Here is a 21040-nt window from a genome sequence, read left to right as displayed (position 1 = left end):
CCACCCTTCTCCAGGGATGAGAGTTCCAAAGGTTCATGGCCGCCTGAGAGAAAGATTTCTTCTCATCTCTGTCTTAAATGTGAGACCCTGCCACAAAGGGAAACATCCTTTCAGGGTTCGTCCTGTCAAGTCCCCCTCAGGATACCGTGGCAAAGACCCCAAAAGACCCAATAAGTGGAGGGAAATGATGGACCACTTTTTCACTACTTTACAATTTTTCATCATCGAACGCAGCAGTGGGAGAATCTCAGCGCTCAATCTAAAACCACAGCTGCCCCGACTCCACACCTGCCACTGTCTCGCAGCCTCAGTCGCTATATTATCAATGCACTCGGTTGAAACCAATGTGGAAGCAGTAACAGGATGCACTGTGACAAGAACACAAACCACTACACTGGAAACAAATCTTCAAGCTGAACGATGAAACCCATCATGATATTACTGACTGATGTCCCATCTGGATTTGGGCAAAAAACACCACTTTCTCGCTGGTCTTCCAGTTGGACCACAGTACACGATGCAAATGCTTCCAGCTCACTCAGTGGAGCCTGATTACAAGGAACAGTTATGGGGCCTTGCTCTGAAGCATTTAGTCAGAGTTTTTGTTGTAAAAATTGCATGATGGCATGTCCTGAACAATAAAATCAAAGCATCAGCCAGCACATCATTATATAATTCCCTGTTCAGAAACCCGTATTTTTATTCCATTTACCCCACCAATGCACCTTAGCCTTAACCTCGGAAGTGATTCTCCCGATACGTCAGGACATTTTCACTTCACACAGCACTAGTTGTGTGATCTTTCTAACATCTGGCTTTTGGTGATTTGTGGAGCTGGACTTTGGGTGAGCGTCTTTAAAGGCAGCCATCCTAGTGTGAAACAGAATTTAGATTTTAAGGCGGTCTGAAACAAAACTGCCCATGATATTTCTCTACTACCCAACAGAACAATCCAATTGTTTGTTCTTTTTCTCATTTGTTTCCACTTTGTTGGAAAACGATAAAGGAAATAAGGCAGAGTCCACAGGGAACGTCTCCAAAGGATTTGCAAATAGGGAGGAGAAAGTTTTATGAGCACTTTAATTTGTGTCAGTAAGACATTCCAATTAGTACTTTTAAAGATTGAGGCCATGTAACCTCTTCATTTTTGCTTCAACTGATTTGCTCTGCGGAAAAAAAAGCTTGCAGGGCTCCCTAAACCTCTGGTGTCATCACTCATCTGCATCTGTTTGGCTCGCTCGACATTACTGGATGAGACGTCAGCTTGGACTAGTGAGAATAAACGAGCTAGCCTAACAGAAGCGAGTGTGAATGGATGACTGAGGTGCTAAGTGGTGCGTGCGTGAGCAATTTGGCCTCAGACATCATTTGAGACAATACAAGAAACAGAGGCTGAACGGAATTTGGGGGAGGAAATCTTCTGACCAGGCGACCAAAGCCATTTTCCGACCATTTGCTTAAGTGGGTCAACCAGCTGAAAAAACTTCCAAATTGTCCCCATTGTGAAGTTGAGTGGAACCTGATGTCACAGAGGAAATTGGATGTGACGCACTTTTAGAAATCTGGATTTATTGACTCAGGATAACAAAGCGTGACATAAATAAAATCCAACCAGTGAAAGATAAACGTGTGCAGGGGTTACATAAACGTGAACAAGAGGTTAATAAGAACAGGTGCCCACTGGTGTGCTAGTGCATTGCAGCAGGTGCTACATGCTGCCTTCCCTCTCAAGATTCTCTCTGCCGGGTTAGTTGTGCAAACTTATGATCCCTTACAAAGCAGTGAAGAAGAACAGAGACTCCAAAGGAATCCTACTTTGCTCTCTATTAACCCAGCACATATAATCTGTTCCCTGCCAAAATGGCTGAATACAAGACTCTTGAAAATCATACTTTTATAACATAACTCTGGGTGAAAAGAATTACAATCTGAAGTAAACCGACCATAATCCTTCAAGAATTAAACAGGTTCTGATGAAGAGTCAGATTAGACTGGAAACATTAACTCTGTTTTCTCTCCACCCGATACTCCAAACCTGTTGAGTTTTCTCTGTTTTTATTTCTGGTGTCCAGCATGTGCAATATTTTGCTATTAGCATTATTCTGGATCAGAAAAGGGAAGTTTTTAAAAAAGGGGAGGTAAAATCTTTCACGACCACATTTACATCTGAGGTACAGAGCAGACATTTGCATCATGACACTGGGGTGGGCAAGGAAGATGGATGTCAGCAGCTGTCACAACGCTGGTACCAAGCGGTGTTTGCAGAAAGAGACGCAAGTTTAGGCAAGTAAGATTTTATGAGAAAACACCCAGAGTTTGTTCCTGACTGCTATACATCAGAGAACTAACAGAACTGAGGATAGTTCCCGTGATCGAGTTATGCGAGGATGGCAGATTTAAATCCCTTACATTGTAAAGGTAAATTGGAATATATTGTGTGCATGCTAGACAATTAAGGCAATATTCAACAAATGCTAATGGTACAGGAGGTTCATTCATTCAAAAAAAAAAAGCTCCTCGGGTATCTATTGTTTCATCAGGAACTGCGGCCACAGAAATCCTCAACTTTTGAGTATATTTTCCCAAATCTGCAAAAGTAAGAAAGCCTTTATTAATCTGCCATTAGTAGATAATAATAGATTAGCAAAACCATTTTCTCAAACTTTTTGCACAGAGGTAAAATATACTTCAGGCTGGCACATCCGACTCTACGATCAGCTCCTGCCAAACAGAGGAGCTTTTCTAATTGCATGTCGGCAGATTTTTGAAGATTTGATTTTCCTGGGAGAAATCTAATACATTTTAAATCCACTTCCTTAGTTAAAAAGCCAAAGCATTTCAAGAACTGAGCCAAGTTAGAAACAAAATTTCTCAGTGACAAATGAGGGCTACATCACTGAAGAAAAGCGAGCAATAAACACTGGTTGTCAGCACTAAAGTTGAAAATTTAAAGCCCCTCAGAGTATACGAAGCTTGATATTTTTCCAAATACTCGGGTAACTTCATTTGAAGCTTACTTGTGACAATAAGCGATTTTCATTTCATTCATTTCATTACCCACTTTATAAATGTACAGCCATTGATTTTGCTCGTCACGACCTATTTAGTCGTTTTGCCCAATCTTCCCTGACTCTGGTCACTTTCTCTGTTCATTATTACTTCAGGCTTAAAGTAAAAATGTCTTTTACGTTGCCCTTGCACCAATACACTGTTTGGAGCACAGGACATCAAACATTGATCTTGGGTCAAAAATTAAACAAACAACAACTCTTCCTTTGAGTGAAGTCACACGAGTCAAGCCCAGGTTAATTTTGTTAAGGGAGAAATAAACTTTCCTAAAAGTTGGTCAAGTCTGCTGTGGGTTAACAATAACGTAAGAAGTAAGAGCAAGCATTATATGGCCCTGATGTTAATTGCATATTAATGATGTTTAATTGCGTACGGGTGCTGGGGCTGATTTAGCTCAGTTGGCTGTACAGCTGGTTTGTGATGCAGAGCAAGGCCAACAGCTCGGGTTCAATTACCCCCACCTTCTCAACCATGCCCCTCACTTATGGTGTGGTGATCCTCAGGTTAAATCATCACCAGTCAGCTCTCCCCGTCAAAGGAGAAAGCAGCCTATGGTGATCTGGGACTATGGTGACTTTACTTTACTTCACAGATGCTGGAACAACTGGAGTCTGCTCCAGCATTCAATAAGATTGTGATCTTCTGCCTCCGCTTTCGCATACTATCCTTTGATTCCCAAAGATCTATGGATCTCACACTTAACGGTTGAATAAACTCAATACTTCATTCATATGAATATTGGACTGGAATAGCGTTAATGAATTCAAGGAAAAAAGGGCTGAAGGTTTGCTTACTGAGAGCAGAAGCCAATTAGCAATTAGACTCGAGTACGATTCTCCCAAAAGGGAACAAAGTCCCTGAGCGAGCACGTTTAGCACTCGCACAGCTGGGAGTGGGTGGAGTGACAGCACAGTGGTTAGCACTGTAGCTTCACAGCGCCAGGGACCCAGGCTTGGGTCACTGTCTGTGCAGAGTCTGCACATTCTCCCCGTGTCTGCATGGGTTTCATCTGGGTGCTCCGGTTTCTTCCCACAAGTCCCAAAAGACGTGCTAATAGATGAATTGGACATTCTGAATTCTCCCTCAGTGTACCTGAACAGGCGCCGGAGTGTGGCAACGAGGGGATTTTCACAGTAACTTCATTGCAGTGTTAATGTACGTCTACTTGTGCCACTAATAAAGATTATTATTATTATTAGAAATACATGGCTATTCAATGCGACTCACTTTGAATAAGGGGCCTGAATGGGGACCAGACGGCTGAGGCCGTACATAGCCCCGTTTTGTACAATTGTGTACATAGCTCGGGCGAGTAGAGCTCCCCATTGTAGTGAGAGGTCTCCGAGGCCCTCAAAACAATCCTCAACCTTCCACTTCCAGCCCGAACACACGATGGGAGGGTCCCCAGCCCCCCCCTGTACCCAACCAACATTCACACTGGGCAACCCCCGCCCCATCACATGTGCGCAAAAATGCCAGCTTGGCACCTTGGCAGCACCAACCTGGCACCCTGGCAGTGACCCTGGAAAGTGCCACCTGGGTGTTAGTCTGACTTCCAGGGTGCTAAGCTGGTACTTCCAGGATGCCCATGGGGCACCAGCAATGCCAGGGCACTACCCTGTCCTAAGGGCATGCAGCTGGGGGCCTCTGATCCCCTAGGAGACCCGTTCCTTCTGTCCCCGTACTGGGCCAAGGTCTCTGAGGTGAAGGGGTTGAATCCCAAAGCCTCAGGTATCTTGGGAATCTGCACATTAGAGTGAGGCTTACTGCCTCGCTCTAATATGCAGATTTGCCAAGAAGTGATCCCGCCCATTGTGGGAATTTACATTCCAACGTCTCACGAGTTTGCGTTGAATCTTGCGAGGTGTGGCGAGCCGGGTAGATCCCGGGTGCGAGGTCTCCCGGCTTTCACCAGCTAATTTGCGCCACGGTGAGCTACTTTTCGGGCACAGCATGGCCGGAGGATGGCGCCCAAGGTCTCTGAACAGCTACACTTCCACGATACAGTTTCCAGTGTAAAAGGTGAAAAAACTGTTTGAGATATTATCCAGTACCGATTTATACATTTATATTGATCATATTACGAAATTAATTGAGTTTTACATTTGCAATTTGTTCCTTAACTGAGATAATAAGAAAGCAAAACACCGATTTTTAAAAAAGGCAAAGCATGAAATACACATAAAGAAAGCCTAAGATGTACTCTAGCTAAGATCTTGCGTTTATCCTTTCTCAAAGCAAGGCAAAGGTAACTGAAGAAGAGGGCACTGCAGGAAAATAAATACAGATGAAGACCACTGAAGCAAAATGGTGTTAAAAGCTACACAAAAACACATGGGGGGTGATTCTCTGAGCCCCGCGCCGGGCTGGAGAATTGCCGCAACTGCGCCACGACGCCCGCGCGTGATTCTCCGAGGTGCGTAGAATCGGCGCCATTTGCGCGGCGCGTTTGACGCGGCACTAGCTGCTGGAATCGGCGGGGCCACCGATTCTCTGGCCCGAATGGGCCAAGCGGCCGCGCGGATACGACAGAGTCCCGCCGCCGCCGTTCACCCCTGGTCGCTGCCGGCGGAAACTCTGCGCGAAGGGTCAGCGGGCGGCCTGTAGGGCAGGGAAAAGCGATCCCTCACCGGGGGGACCTCCGATGGGGTCTAGCCCGCGATCGGGGCCCACCGATCGGCGGGCCGGCCTCTCCCCGCCCAGGCCTACTTTGTTGCGCGGGCGGCCCCTGAACACCGACGCCATGTTGAGTCGGGGCCGCGCGCTGAAGAAGTCCCCCGCGCATGCATAGGTTGGCACGGCCCATTTGCCGCCGGGATGAGAGGCTGGAACATCTTTTTCCTCCTCCCTTGCCTCGAATGAGCTAAAAACCATGGAGGCGATTCTCCAAAATGGAGCCCAAGGGTTCGCGACGTCGTGTTTCATGACAGCGCGAAACGGGCACAGAATCAGTCGTCCCCGTGCCCGTTTCGCGCTGTCATGAAACACGACGGCGTTCACGACGGCGCGAACACTTGGGCTCCATTTTGGAGAATCGCCTCCATGATTTTTAGCTCATTCGAGGCAAGGGAGGAGGAAAAAGATGTGTTAATCTCCTTTCCCTTAAAACTTCCTGGGGTGACGGAGTTGGTGATGCACTTTAAGTTGCACATTGTAAACCTACTTTAGCCAATCCATGAAATTAAATTGACACAGCACAGTACTTATTTAAAAAAAAAGAGAATCTGCAATAGTATCAGCAAGAATTTTGCAATGTGGGACTTTGAGTGAGCTTTTTACTGTCTATCCCCTGACTGCAGATTGACTGCAATACTTGAAGGCAGCTTGGAGTGGAAAATGGTGTCACGTGAAACAAGTGAGTTCATGACTTCCAGTGCTAAAAGTGCCTGCAATGCCAACTCTCAATGAAAGAATGGGCTTGTCTTCGGTCTCTTATGAACACTTTCACATAGTACAATGATACCACTGTTTCTACAGGCATTGACAATAAATAACTGAACTAGTGTGTAAGACAATACTATTAACATGGACAAGAACAGAGCAGGCATACAGTTCAATTAAAGTGGAAGAGATGGCCCAAAAAGGCTTTTTAAACGGAACTTTTTCCAAAGTCTCAACGTTCATTTTATAAATAAAAGGCCTGGAAAATTTCAACATCGCTTCCCCCGGTTCTTCAAAGATTTTCATTAAAAATCCATAATTTTCTCCTCATGACACCCACATGCCGTACACAGTTTACTCTCGAGCCAAAGTGTACACTTGTGGAATTTTCCACTTCCACCACTTAAGACACGGTGTGATAGCCAGTAGACTGGAACCTGAATTCTGCATTCCGTTTGCAGTTTACACTCGCACGCTTTGAACTCTGACCATCTGAATCTGAAATCCAAAATAAAATAATACTTTAAATGGCCCATTCATATCAACGAGAGATGCCTTAAATGAAAGCTGTCTCTGATTGGCATTACAGGTTAGGGCCAGGGAGGTCGGCAAGGAGGGATGAGACTGGGGAATGAAACAATCGGGGAAGTCGGACATATGGAGGGAGCAATGTAATCCTCCATTTGTACTTGAGTTGTAAATGCATTCAAAAAGTAGAGTGTTTTGGATTTTACCACATATAGCAACCAAAGTCACTTTTCCTGTTATTTCCAAAACATGTTGCTGAAGTTTTTCATAATGCACTCATCAGGACAAATGCAAAAAATACCACCTTTCAAGACATTACAACAATTTATTCCACAGAAGAAAAGAGTGCTGACTGGTTGGCAAGTTTGCCGAGGCCTTGCCATAGGGAAGGCAATAGGGAACTATAGGCTCCCCAAGCACCTGCGTAGTTCACAAAGACTCAAGGCTTGAACATGTTCCTTTTATTTGCAGAGAACAGATCCCTGTATATTGGTGTATGTTGTTTCCAGCAAGCATAAATGAGCCACTTTAAAAGCTCGACAGATTATCTTTAATTGGTTGTTCATGTAGTTATTAGCACACTCAGGATTGTTCAGCGACTGCTGCCCAACCACAGTAGCACATATCACAGTAGACCTTATGTGAGTGCAGGTTAGTTGAATATGGTCTGTACTCTGTCTATTACAAATAACCAAAGGCACAGTCTTCACGATTCGATGCTGGATGTGACTCCACCATTGGGTAGCATTTGCTGAACAATTCCAAGTGCACAAATAGCTACACTAACAACCAGTTTAAGATAATCAGGTGAGCTTGTAACATGGATTACTTACATTTGCTGGAACTGACATACATTGATATGCAGTGATCCATTCTCTGCAAGCAAAAGGAATATGTTCAAGACTGGTGCCTTTTTTGAATTACCCTGGAGCTTCTGGAGCCGATAGTGCCTCGTTGCTTTCTCCATATGCTTGTTTCCGATATCAGGTAAAGCACAGAAAGGATAATTAAACATGGGGTTCAACAGAAACTGAATGAAATATACAGTAGCGTGCATGAGCTGTGGGACAATTTTCCAAAGCAGTCAGCCAGCAGAATTCAAATCATGGGCAGACATTTACCTGCGAGCATCTGATCCTTGCCGTCAGGATGAAATGTGGGTCCGAAGCTGACACTGGATGCGGTTGTGGTTTTCCCAGGGGCATTCAATAAACGGCCAGCAGGCTTGCCAGCCAGCTAAGGACAGTGGGCGGACAGGCTCTCAAAACTGGAGGGGCAATCAGAGTCCTGGCAGCTTGAAAGGAGCAGCAGGCAGCAATAGAAGGCAAATAAGAGAGAGGGAGCTTCAAAATGGAGGCTCCTTCTCCATAACGTTTTAAACTATCAATTGAAAAACAGGTTTTACAGCCAGGTCACCACGATGGGGGTGGATGGAGTTGGGGGGAGAGGGAGCTCCTCTACAGGGTGGCCTGCGGCCTTTATTTTGCAGGTTGGCAGGGAAGGCCTTTAGGCCTGTCTCGAGCACTGGCCCACCAGCCAGCCAGCGGGAGACCACGTCAAAGCAGTGAAAATGGCTCCCACTGTCTGCAAGGGCCTGTGGATTGATTGGATAACCCTAGTTGGTCTTAATTGGCCATTAACAAGTTTGACTGGCTATTTGTTGCATAGGGGCAGGTAGCCCTACATCCCCAGCCCCCCACCCACCATCCCACCTCTAACAAATGGCACAGAGGCAGGATGAAGATGCGGAACCAGCAAGCAAGTTGGAGACACTGGGCACGATTTATCGGCAGCGTCTCGCCTGAATCGGGACGGGGCACAGCCAGTAGGTCCCATGGGAGGCCTCCGCCAGGATGTCAAGACGATGGTTACACCTCACGAGATCTAACCAGATCTCGTTATCTGGATCCCGCCCACAATCGGCAAGGTCCAGATTCACTTCGTTGAGTGAGTTTAAGAACCCACTTAATTGGGCTGGCGCAGGATCAAACGGCCATCCGGCATCTGTCAGCCTGGCAAGGGAGACTCCAGCCCAGCGCCAATTATTACTGGTCCCCCACAAACTGGGACCAGATGTATTGGTGCTTCGGAGAGTCTCCCCAGCGGTCGGAGGCTCCTGGTTGGTCAGCCTCTGGCCAGGCTGGCACCCTGGCACTGCTGATGCCACCCTGGAACCTTGGCAGTGCCTGCCTGGCAGTGTCACCCGAGCACCGTGGCCCTGCCAGGATGCCCAAATGGCTTTGCTGGGCTGGCAGGGGCAATTCCAGGGTGCCAGTCTGGCAGTAGCAAGCTGCCATTTTTCCCACACCGGGGATCAGGCCCGTGGGTGCCCAGCTGGTGTGTTGGGGGGGACAGGGAGTTTCAAGGACGGCCCAACTCAGGGTGTCACATCGGGAGTTGGAGGGATTGGCTCCTCGGTGCAGGATATGTGGCTAAGTGCGGCCTCGTCGTGGTGTTCAGCGTCAGTGGGCCGGAAAATAAACAGAGTGCCATTTGACAGCGGGGCTGTTCCCGGGGCTACGAGCTTTAATCCCAGCCTTGTGTAAGCATCAAGTCCCATCTGAACTGGGTGAAAACTACGGGTTTCCAATTCAAGTCCAGTTTTGAACTCAGAGCTTTCCTTTCGAACAGGAAGTATAGGGCGCGATTTAACCACCGCACCCGGCGCGTATCTGGACATACCGGTTAAATAGCGGGAAAGGCCAAAGTCAAGAGGGGGTGAATCAGTTTGCTATCTAACCAGCCCACTCAAGACGCTGATCTCGTGCTGCAGGATTTCCACTGCAGTCGCCACCCTCAGTGCTGGCCTCAGTGTCATGCATTGTCGGCATCGTCTCCTGCACCTGCAGCTTTCGGACTCCTCCAGTCGGATTCTCACTCGCTGGAATCCCCTCCTCAATGTCATGGTCGTGTCCTAGCATCTGCATCAGCTCTGGGATAACCTTGTACAGAGGCTCGGTATCTGACTGGGGCCCAGCAGAGTCCTCCGACCACTGACTCCCTTGGCTGTTCCTGCCTTCACCTGATGTGCATCAGCAACTGTGTGGTGCTCACCAGGATGTTCCGCAGAAGCACTAATGTCGCCCACCGAGGTGTGTGACTCTGCACTGCTGGAAGGTGGGGGGTAATAGCTATGATGCCTCAATGGTGGTCTGCTCGGAGCTATCCTCCGATCTGGTCTCTTGGGGGGTGAGGGGGGGGGAGGGGGGGGGGGGGAATGACTCCGGATGGCCTGGCCCATCAAATTGAGATGCTGCGAGATAGTGGACATGTGATCAGTGGGAGGGAAGGATCATCTTGTCTGACATGTATCTCACTTAAGACAGGTCACCTGGGTGAAGGGGCAATGGATCTTCACCTATGCGGTGTGGGCTAACCGCACTGTCGTTGGTTGCTCCCTCCTCGGTCAACCCCGCGACTTCCAGGGCCTGGTCCTCATAGTGGGTGAGGACTCTGATCTCTGGTACTCCACCCCTGTCTTCACCATTTCCTGTTTATTATGGGTTATCTTCTCCTATGGGGCCAAAGAGAGTGCTTTGTGAGCATTGCAGTTGATGGAACAAGGGGGGTCTATACCACATGGCATGTGTGGGCACCACACCTGGACATGAAGGGGTTGTGCAGGTGGGTGCCAGAGGGTTCTGAGGAACAAGTGCAAAGATCGGATGTGTAGCGGGTGCGAAGTGTAAACCAGTGATCTGTTGGGGGGGGGGGGGGGATTTGAGGGGTGGCAGGTGGAATGGATGCCAGGGGAGAGGTGGTAACTGACCAGTGCAGCTCAATGGAGATAGTTGGTCTTCTTCCGACATAGCTCGATGGAGCTCCTGGTCATGCTGCATGCACTGACAGCCGCTGCCACTGCCTCCTAGGTGGTATTGGTGGCCCTGCTGCTGGCCCTCTGACCACCTCGGGGGAACAGAATGCCCCGTCTCACCTGCACCATCCAGACGTCTGGCCAGGCTGGCATCCTCAAATCCAGGAGTAGACCCTATGCATTGATGGATTGTGTGTTGACTGGACGTGTGGTGAGGCAGCGTTTAAAAGTAGCTCCCCCTTGTTAGCGGCGAGCTGCTGAGGCGCGAGGCGGGCAAATCAAACGGCGAGATAGCTAGTCATGGCAAGAAGCTTGTGGGGACTCATTTGCGACAGCAAATGCCGTCATATACGGGCTGTGATCTCGCCAACGCGGCCGTCGAGAAACATCCCCACCAATTACGCCCAAAAATGATACTTGGAAATGATTTTGTTAAATCACACCCATAGTTGCGATTGTAGTTGGCTTTTCTCTCTTTCTACATATCCTGCTTTGTACTGCATCCACCAGGCCAGCCAAGAGCAGGGAGAAATTCACCCAACCGAGGAAAAGCCTGTTAGAGTAACAGGAAGCCTTGGGACTTCATGTTGGAAACAAGTCAATTCCTTGTAATTTGAGCTGCCAAAACCTATAATAGACACGACACTGAATACTTGTGGCAAAATGAAAGGAAACATGGATTTTGCCCATTTTGGTGTCAGGGTAAGCATGGGAATTTACACATCTTCCAACATCACTTTATCTTTGTTTTCCTTACACGAGGTTCGCTCTGGCTGTGGTTAATCTTTGTTTTTCTTGTATAAAATAAAAACACATTTCCTCTCTGCTGTCCTCTCTCTTGTTTGAGAGACAGCAGAGAGGCTCCATTGACATTTTTCAAAGAACTCTTCTCAATAGTGTTTCTAAAGTTATCACATCCAGTTCTGCTGTTCAAACCCCTCCTATCTTTTGTTACAATCCAAGCTGATGTCACCACTGGGCAAGTCAGGCTGGAAACTGGCTTGGAAGATCCTAACGTTTAATTTTTGTTTAGAAATATGGTAGGCGGCTACTGAACAGAGTCACAGGAGTCTGCTGATGGACTTTTAACAAAAGATTAAACATTTATTAAACAAAAAAGATTATCTATATTACATTACTCTTTTACCACAACTATATCTTTACAGAAAAATAGATTCATAAGGATAACATGAGCTACAAAGTCCATCTTATACTCTAATGTTCACAGTAGGTACAGTCCATGCAAACCAATAGGCGACCTGTAGTCAGACACACCACACTCTGAAACCAAGTGCCATATGCAACTTCTTTGGACTTCTCATCAACCCTCAACCCTCCCCGGTCGCTTATCACACTGAGCGCGAACTGGTCTCACAGCAGCTCTGCCTTTTAACCTGGGTTTCCAATTTTACTCTTCAAAGAACTGATCTTGGAATTTCCTCCCAAACTATGCTTTCACTTGGGCATCTTCACAAGGATCCACCTCCAGGGTTTCAATCTCTCCTTCCAAACATTCACTGTACTGTTATTGACTGAGAGAAGCACCACTGAAATACACAGAAAGGTGTGAAGTTACTGGGCATACATGACAGGTACCATCTTTCTTGCCCATCTGAACTTGCTTTGATATTGTGTTAAATATTTAAACTGACACTTCCACGTTCAGACTCTGTGCTGCTGAATAATAATTCTTCATTCTGATTGGTTAAGGTAAAACAGTTTTTCACAGAAGTTTCAGATCCGCTGTAGAAGCTGCTGCATTCTTTGAGCTCAATAATTGCAGCAAGATCCAGCACAAATCCCACTGAAAAGTTTGGAGGCAAAAGTGCAAGGAACGGCTGGAACGATTCGTTCTACTCCAATATTTGTTTCTTCAACCGCGGCTTCAAAGCTATTTGAAACAATTAGGCGGAAAACTGCCTCACAACTGTGAATGCTCTCTGGGCACGTGCTTGATGCCAGCAAAGTGAAAGGTGGCAAACATGGCGGTAAAATTCCATAGCCACATTCATCATGCTAGCACCACAATGTGGAATAGAGAACAGGGGTTCCCAAATTGTGGACGGCGACCCCTAGTGAGGTTGTGCGACGTGAAATTGGGGTTGGGTGCTCTGAGTGAGCAGTGGAGCAGAGATGCAGATACATATAAAATATGTGCAGGAGGAGGCCTTTTGGCCCTTCGAGCCTGCTCCGCCATTCATCACGATCATGGCTGATCATCCAACTCAATAGCCTAATCCTGCTCTCTCCCCATAGCCTTTGATCCCATTCTCCCCAAGTGCTATATCCAGCCGTCTCTTGAATATATTCAAAGTTTTAGCATCAACTACTTCCTGTGGTAATGAATTCCACAGGCTCACCACTCTTTGTGTGAAGAAATGTCTCCTTATCTCTGTCCGAAATGGCTTACCTGAATCCTCAGACTATGACCCCTGGTTCTGGACACACCAGATTGGTAACATCTTCCTTGCATTTAGATGTGACAGTGCTGGGACTGGCTGCAAAATGCCTTTAAATAGGAGCAACCTCTTTGTTTGTGTAAATGGCTGAATCAAATGAGCTCTGAGGCCTGGTCACTGACACCGACAGAGCCTGCAAAATGGTTGATGTCCGAGTTGTTTTATGTGTCTGTATCTCTGCTCGCTCCTACCCACCAACCAGTCCAAAAATGCTCCCCCCCCCCACCCCCCACTTCACCCCTGCAATTTCCAATCTGGGGGTGACCAGCACGTGAAGCATTAAAATGGGGTCACAGCTAAAAAAAAGTCTGGGAAACGCTTATACAGAAAAAAAAGTGATTTTTAGTTTCCATCCGACAAGAAACCCTGAGTATCCCAAGTTAGCATTTGGTTTGACCAAGAAAAACAGGGAATGATTAGTTCCTGAATCTTGTAGTACCTCTGCTTAAAATTACTCTGCATCGATTGGAAGATTTGACTGAACTGGTGAGACCACTTCTTGCTTCTGACGTTCATAAGTTACCCTGTGTGCTCATAACAAATTTGAGGCATTGCTGCCTATGGCACTGAGGACCCGGGTTTGAATCGCGGTTCTGGGTCACTGTCCGTGTGGAGTTTGCACATTCTCCCCATGTTTGCACGGGTTTCACCCCCACAACCCAAAGATGTGCAGGGTATGTGGATTGGCCACACTAAATTGCCCCGTAATTGGGAAAAATGAATTGGGTACTCTAAATTTAAAAAGAAAATAACAAATATGAGAAAACTCCTATATTTGATATTTAACAAAAACCTATTTATTGTAAATAATCAAATGGCAGTTTGAAATTTCACCTGAACGTGTTAACCAATCTGCCAATGGGAGCAGCTGGGAGGTATTTTTATACATAATAAAATAGACAGAAGTCGCATCTGACCTCTGTAACTCAAGGCACAGCTCTTTATCAGGGTGATCAAAATGAGCTCAGGTTTACCTGGATGTCAATTGTGTTTTTAAATCATCAATCGAATACATATCTTCTGGTTGGTGCCGCCAGATGTCCCATCCCTACAACTCCCGACCGACAACAAACTTCAAAGCTGGCATCCAGAGTGAAGTGCGTCCGATCAAAAGAACTATAAACACCAGAGCAGAGAGCTCTTAGAATTATATTAGAACTCCTCGGGGGAAAAAAAATTGAGATTCGGTTTCGAGTGCATCAGAAGTACGAGTGTGCAGCAGTAATCTATTTGAATTAGAGCTGCTGGGAAAACGAATGCCGCAGTTTTAAACTCAAGCCTGTCAGGACACAAAATGCACCCTTCTTCTCAAGTCTTGCTGTGCAAGTGGCCCAAAGAGGATTGAAGGTTTAAGTAAAATAAAATAATTTCTCTCAAACCATCTGAAACAACATTCTATTTCTGCTAAGCTTTTAACCATATGGACACCTGCAAAAAAAGCCAATCAAAGCTTCATTGATTCAGCTGTGCCAACAAATTGATTTACCTCCTGAGGATACTCCGAGCTTTGACAAAGAGCCACTTTATTATTTACATTTGTATCAGATTCTTTGCCTTTCCTCCCCTGCCTCTTTGAATTGCTTCTATTGCCTATGTGCACCCTTTAACTGAAAGGGAGGGGGCTGGGTCTGAGGGCAGCACTTTGCCTCCTGATCGGATTGCAGTTGTACACCAAGTGTCAGGTTACTGAGGGATTTGGAGCAATTCTGTGCTGGGGATTCAAACGCAATCATTGAAATGGCTGAAAGTAATTTCACCCTTGATCTTGAGAGAGAGAGAGAGAGGGGAAAAGAGAATGGGAATGAATGAAACAGAATGGAGATCTTTGCCCTCTCTGCTTCAGATGGATTTGAACTCTGGTCGTAGAGGTGAAGAGGAAGACAACTGCCCAACGAATTGCATCATCCAGCTCCTAAGTCCACTTAAAATCTGTGCTTTAAGAAAAGAGGCTTTTCTTACGAGAAGAGAAACAAGTACTCTTGGCATTAATAGTGAGATCGTAAATTAAAAAAGATATAGCCACTGGCCAAATTAATGAAGAGTTGGCAGGCAAACTTCAAAGAGCTTTTAAATGACTTCTGAGGTGCAAAACTACTGCGTGGGGGAGTAGTAAGGGCCTCCTCAAATATCGTTAAAGGTTTACAGACCAATTAGGAATACTGCACACAATGTGCTCTCAAAGATGTCTTCAACACGGATCATTGTATCGTGACTTAAACTAGTGCAGATGGTTGCTATTAAACGGCGAAGCCTGTCTGCCACAATGCTGCTTCCCCTCATTTGGATCATTTAGAACAGAAGGAGTGAATGAGTGCAGCTGATCGCAGGCAAGAAATTTATTATCAGCTTTGGAGTTGTGCTGCCACCAAGTACAATGAGATTTTCCCAGCTCTTGGAGACAGGCACTTTTGCAACGAAGAACAGTGGTCTTCAAGCAATGACTCCTCCATAGATTTTCATTTGAAAGCCATCAACCTTGGCATGCATGCAAATTCTTTTTTTTTGCAGAAGAAAGAAGAGGCCAGAGAACGATTCCCTGTTTGCTTCAGTTGCAAAGATCCAACAGCTGATGTTCGAACACAAGGCAGGCACATTGACATTGTGGTCACCCATCACTATGACTCAAGGTGCTCAGTCACTTTTCCGGCGCATTTTTACTTGGTGAATATTTGGGTGGAGTTTTCCCCAATTCCGGCAGTGTCAGGTTCAGAGTGAAAGCTGCCGGATATTTCCCCAGCTGCTCAGCTGTGTTTTCACTCCAAATTTTCTGGCACCCAAGTGCGGAGTTTGCGTGGTCACTCTGTTGGGAGGGGCCTGATAGAGCGGACAAGGTAGGCTCCACAAAGATTGGGGCGGCATCTTTACCAGACAACCCGATCTGCGCCGGAATTAAACTCCCTGTACCTTTCAACCTGCACCTCCTCCCCCCACTGACACGGAGGACCCCCCCCCCCCCAAACATGCATCAGGGTGACATCCCTTCGCTACGCAGGAATCAGGGCAGACTCCTCCCCAGCACAAGAATCGGGACAGTCCGCCCACCCACCGCGACACAAGCATCAGGGCAGACATCGACCATTTGCCCTGGCATTGGGGGGACCGCCCCCCAACCCCCCCGCCCCAAGGCATCGGGGCACTCCCCCTCCCTTCTCCCCCCCCCCCCCCCCCAGGCATCGAGCCTCCCTCCCCCCAAGCCATCGAGCACCCCACCCCCCAGTCACGGGCATCCACCCTCAGGGCACACGTACCTTCACCACATAGAATGGGCAGCGGTAGGTGCCAAGCCAGCCATGTCCCTCCCCACCCAGCGGCAGTGACTACCTGTGTGCCCTTGGCATGGTCATCACAACTGTTTTTTATTCTTGAAAACCAGTAGTGATTCGCATTGATGCAACGCCATGCTAGCTGAGTGGGGCAATATGTTGAGGGCAGTAGTAGTATGAGGAAAACAAAGGTGAGAGCGGCACGGTGGCGCAGTGGTTATCATTGCTGCCTTGCGATGCTGAGGACCCGGGTTCGATCCCGGCCCCGGGTCACTGTCCGTGTGGAGTTTGCACATTCTCCCCGTGTCTGCGTGGGTCTCACCCCCACAACCCAAAAACGTGCAGGGTAGGGCGATTGGCCACGCTAACTTGCCCCTTAATTGAAAAAAAAAAATTGGATACTCTAAATTTATTTTAAAAAAGGAAACAAAGGTGTTTTAAAGGGATTTATATTTGTATTGGTAAACACTAGAAAGCTCCAACGGGATATCTATTGTGCTTGGAGAGGGCTACAGTTTGAAAAATAAACAAAAGGCATAAGCGTGCGGCCATTGCTTAGCAACTGGAGGTCCTTATAAGGTAAAAAGCTTTTAAGTTTTATTTTCGGTAATTTGAGCAGTTGGAGACTGGATATCAGGTAGTGAATGAATATCTCTCAACTCTGCCAGAAGGGAGGCCGGACAGGACGGGAGCTGCAAAGAGGCAGGCTTCCTAAAGTACAAATTACAGTCCAGATAACCATGGAATTGGTACAAACAAAATGTTTAAGCAGTTTAGAGTTAAGTGAACAGAGACCAAGGTATTAACAAAGAACAAAGAACAAAGAAATGTACAGCACAGGAACAGGACCTTCGGCCCTCCAAGCCCGTGCCGACCATGCTGCCCGACTAAACTACAATCTTCTACACTTCCTGGGTCCGTATCCCTCTATTCCCATCCTATTCATGTATTTGTCAAGATGCCCCTTAAATGTCACTATCGTCCCTGCTTCCACCACCTCCTCCGGTAGCGAGTTCCAGGCACCCACTACCCGCTGTGTAAAAGACTTGCCTCATACATCTACTCTAAACCTTGCCCTTTCACCTTAAACCTATGCCCCCTAGTAATTGACCCCTCTACCCTGGGGAAAAGCCTCTGACTATCCACTCTGTCTATGCCCCTCATAATTTTGTAGACCTCTATCAGGTCGCCCCTCAACCTCCGTCGTTCCAGTGAGAACAAACCGAGCTTATTCAACCGCCCCTCATAGCTAATGCCCTCCAAACCAGGCAACATTCTGGTAAATCTCTTCTGCACCCTCTCTAAAGCCTCCACATCCTTCTGGTAGTGTGGCGACCAGAATTGAACACTATACTCCAAGTGTGGCCTAACTAAGGTTCTATACAGCTGCAACATGACTTGCCAATTCTTATACTCCAATGCCCTGGCCAATGAAGGCAAGCATGCCGTATGCCTTCTTGACTACCTTCTCCACCTCTGTTGCCCCTTTCAGTGACCTGTGGACCTGTACACCTAGATCTCTGACTTTCAATAATCTTGAGGGTTCTACCATTCACTCTATATTCCCTACCTGCATTAGACCTTCCAAAATGCATTACCTCACATTTGTCCGGATTAAACTCCATCTGCCATCTCTCCGCCCAAGTCTCCAAACAATTTAAATCCTGCTGTATCCTTTGACAGTCCTCATCGCTATCCGCAATTCCACTAACCTTTGTGTCGTCTGCAAACTTACTAATCAGACCAGTTACATTTTCCTCCAAATCATTTATATATACTACAAACAGAAAAGGTCCCAGCACTGATCCCTGCGGAACAGCACTGGTCACAGCCCTCCAATTAGAAAAGCATCCTTCCATTGCTACTCTCTGCCTTCTATGACCTAGCCAGTTCTGTATCCACCTTGCCAGCTCACCCCTGATCCCGTGTGACTTCACCTTTTTAACTAGTCTACCATGAGGGACCTTGTCAAAGGCCTTACTGAAGTCCATATAGACAACATCCACTGCCCTACCTGCATCAATCATCGTTCAGCGAAAGCTTTGTTTGAAAGTGTCATTTGTAAAACTTGGACTGGATTCCAGAATGCAAACCACCACGGGAAAGCATTATTATGAGAGGAATTTAAAGCGTGTTTGGAAACTCTTATGCAACAATCATCAAGAGGGATACTGAGGAGAAAACCACAGATACTAACTTGGGTTCAGAGAAGAGTGTGTATTTGACCACAGTCCTCTTATGTGCTGAAAAGGGGCTTTTTGTGATTATGAGACCACTGTGGCTTGAGATGTACTTTGTTATCCATGTTAATCTTTAAATCTTTGAACAAGGGAAGCACATACATGGCAGCACCACCACCTGGAGGTTCCTCTCCAAGTCACTCACTCACCATCCTGGCTTGTAATTATATCGCCATTCCTTCACTGTCGCTGGGTCAAATCCTGGAACTCCCTCCCTAACAGCATTGTAAGTGTACCTACACCACATGGACTGCAGCATTCAAGAAGTCAGCTCTTCACCATCTACTCAAGAGCAATTAAGGAGAGTCAACAAATGCTGGCCTAGGCCCACATTCCGTAAAATTGAATTTGAAAAAATTGTTAAGCTAAGGGGGGGAAGTAAAGGAGTATTGTATCATAATCCAACTTGTCATGTTTAATAAATGTTTTTTTATTGTTAAAACTAATTCGCGGTCCTGTGACTCCTCCGTACCTCCACGTTTTATTAAAAATAGTCAAGATTACGGTCTTTTGAGTCAGGGTTCCAGTCTGGATTCATCCTGTGCAGTTATAACATAAACTGGGATTGTAGCAATTCAAATTTATTATTAAATATGCTCATCAGGCCCACGCCCTTCCTGGGCGTGAACCTGATTACATCACTGGCAAAGGTCAGGGGAAATCCCATTCAGAGATCTCACCGGCACAAATCCTGATTTTGGCCTCTTGCGAGATTTAGCCCCCATTATGGAATTTGCCCCCCCCCCCCCAGTGATATCACGGCCGCTAAATCCCAGCCGCTAAATCTCAGCCTTTTGTGTTTCCAAACTTTTCCTTAAAATTCATATTTTCTAATTTTAATATATCGGTATGTGACATTTAAAAAAATTGTATTCAGTACAAAATTCTGGGGTATTTTGGTGAAAATAAGGTATCACACCTTGGTTCAGGAACCAATCCCCGATTTATAACATTTTTCTTCTGAGAAAATTGGTTCTGACTTACAACGGCTTTCAGGAACTAATTGTGTTGTAAGTCCGAGGACTGCAAAAATAAAACATTCCCATCCATTTTCACTTAGAAATCACTAGCAACAACAGCTCTACCAGACTTGACACTCTTAAGCTGCCCTATCATCGTTCAGATAGAGCAATGTCATTGCTTGATAATGTGTTTCTCAGTGAGGGGATGAAATTATTATGAGTACAGTGGTATGGTAAATTGGTTTAACACGTCAATTCATTAAATAACTTTCACTTTACCCGTGCGTTGAAAGAGACTCAGGTCCAGTGAGATGTGCATTTTTGCAAGGCTAAGCATGCCATATATGTTAGTTACCAACCATGAGCTCTCAACCATTCTCACAAACCTTCTGTGCACAAGGTGTTGTCTGTAAATCATCAGACACTTTGACCAGTTTATTAGTAGAACGTTTCACCCAGGTGCCTTTACTTATGAGACGAACAAAGGACAGAACAGGTTCGCGGTTTAACCCAACCTTTTCTCTCACTCACACAAAATATGACTCAGACTCGCAGCTGAACTCTCGTTATTACCCGCACCTAGTGAAGGAGGCTAACTGGGCTACTTTCACAAGGTGTGGATACCTTCTCTGGGTTCTTGCGATGGTTGTGCCAGGGGGATTCCATAGTCATCACTGATTATCTGTTCCAATGCTCCCCCTTTTACACTGGTTCTGCTAGCATTGAGTCATAGGTATAAGCCCACACCTGGTCTGAGTTCTATTGGGGGATGGGAGAATCCCGTCCTCGATCTTGCTGTGTGTGCAGCCTATCCAGGAGCTACTTTCCAGATGCTGTACCTCAATGTACATTACTTGATTGTTTACGGGAATGTCTGACAGCCAGTCCTTTCTAAATGGTGCACGTGTTAAGTGTGGTGTACTCTGGTTCGTATGGAGGGTGAGCAGTTATGCATCATCGTATTGTAACTAATGCCTCCCAAAGTCTCTTACCATCATAGCGTTCAGACGGAGCTGTTCCACCACAACATGTTTAATAGGATCATGTCAGCCGAATACCTTCCGCAGCCTCCTTTTAAACAATTGCTGTATGTTCACAGGCACTATATATCTATTCCTATAAAAGCTGTCATCCGGCACATACACGGCATATTTCAGAATTCAGATGTCCAGACAGGTGCTTTGCTGTTGGAAGTTTCCTCGTCTCCTGTTGAAAGCAGTTGTCTTGCCTAAGGTCTGGGTGCTACCTGTCACACTTCAATTGGACATCAGAGCTCAAACCCAAGCACGTCCTGGTTTAACTTTCTCACAACAAACAACCCACA

At 46.4% G+C, this 21040-nt stretch overlaps 1 protein-coding gene across 1 annotated transcript in view; it reads right to left on the bottom strand.

Annotated features, from left to right (window-relative positions):
• Positions 1-1216: 1216 nt before the first annotated feature.
• Positions 1217-21040, bottom strand: part of LOC140395589 (zinc transporter ZIP11-like) — a 764184-nt gene continuing 744360 nt past the window's right edge. The window contains exon 9 of the mRNA XM_072483554.1: positions 1217-2588. Coding sequence (XP_072339655.1) covers positions 2537-2588 — 52 coding nt within the window. The 3' untranslated portion in view covers positions 1217-2536. The remainder of the gene's footprint in view (positions 2589-21040) is intronic.

This window comes from Scyliorhinus torazame, chromosome 18, assembly GCF_047496885.1.
Source record: "Scyliorhinus torazame isolate Kashiwa2021f chromosome 18, sScyTor2.1, whole genome shotgun sequence".
NCBI classification, from domain to species: Eukaryota; Metazoa; Chordata; class Chondrichthyes; order Carcharhiniformes; family Scyliorhinidae; genus Scyliorhinus; species Scyliorhinus torazame.
Note: the sequence above shows the minus strand (reverse complement) of the source record. Positions and strands in the feature narration are given on the sequence as shown.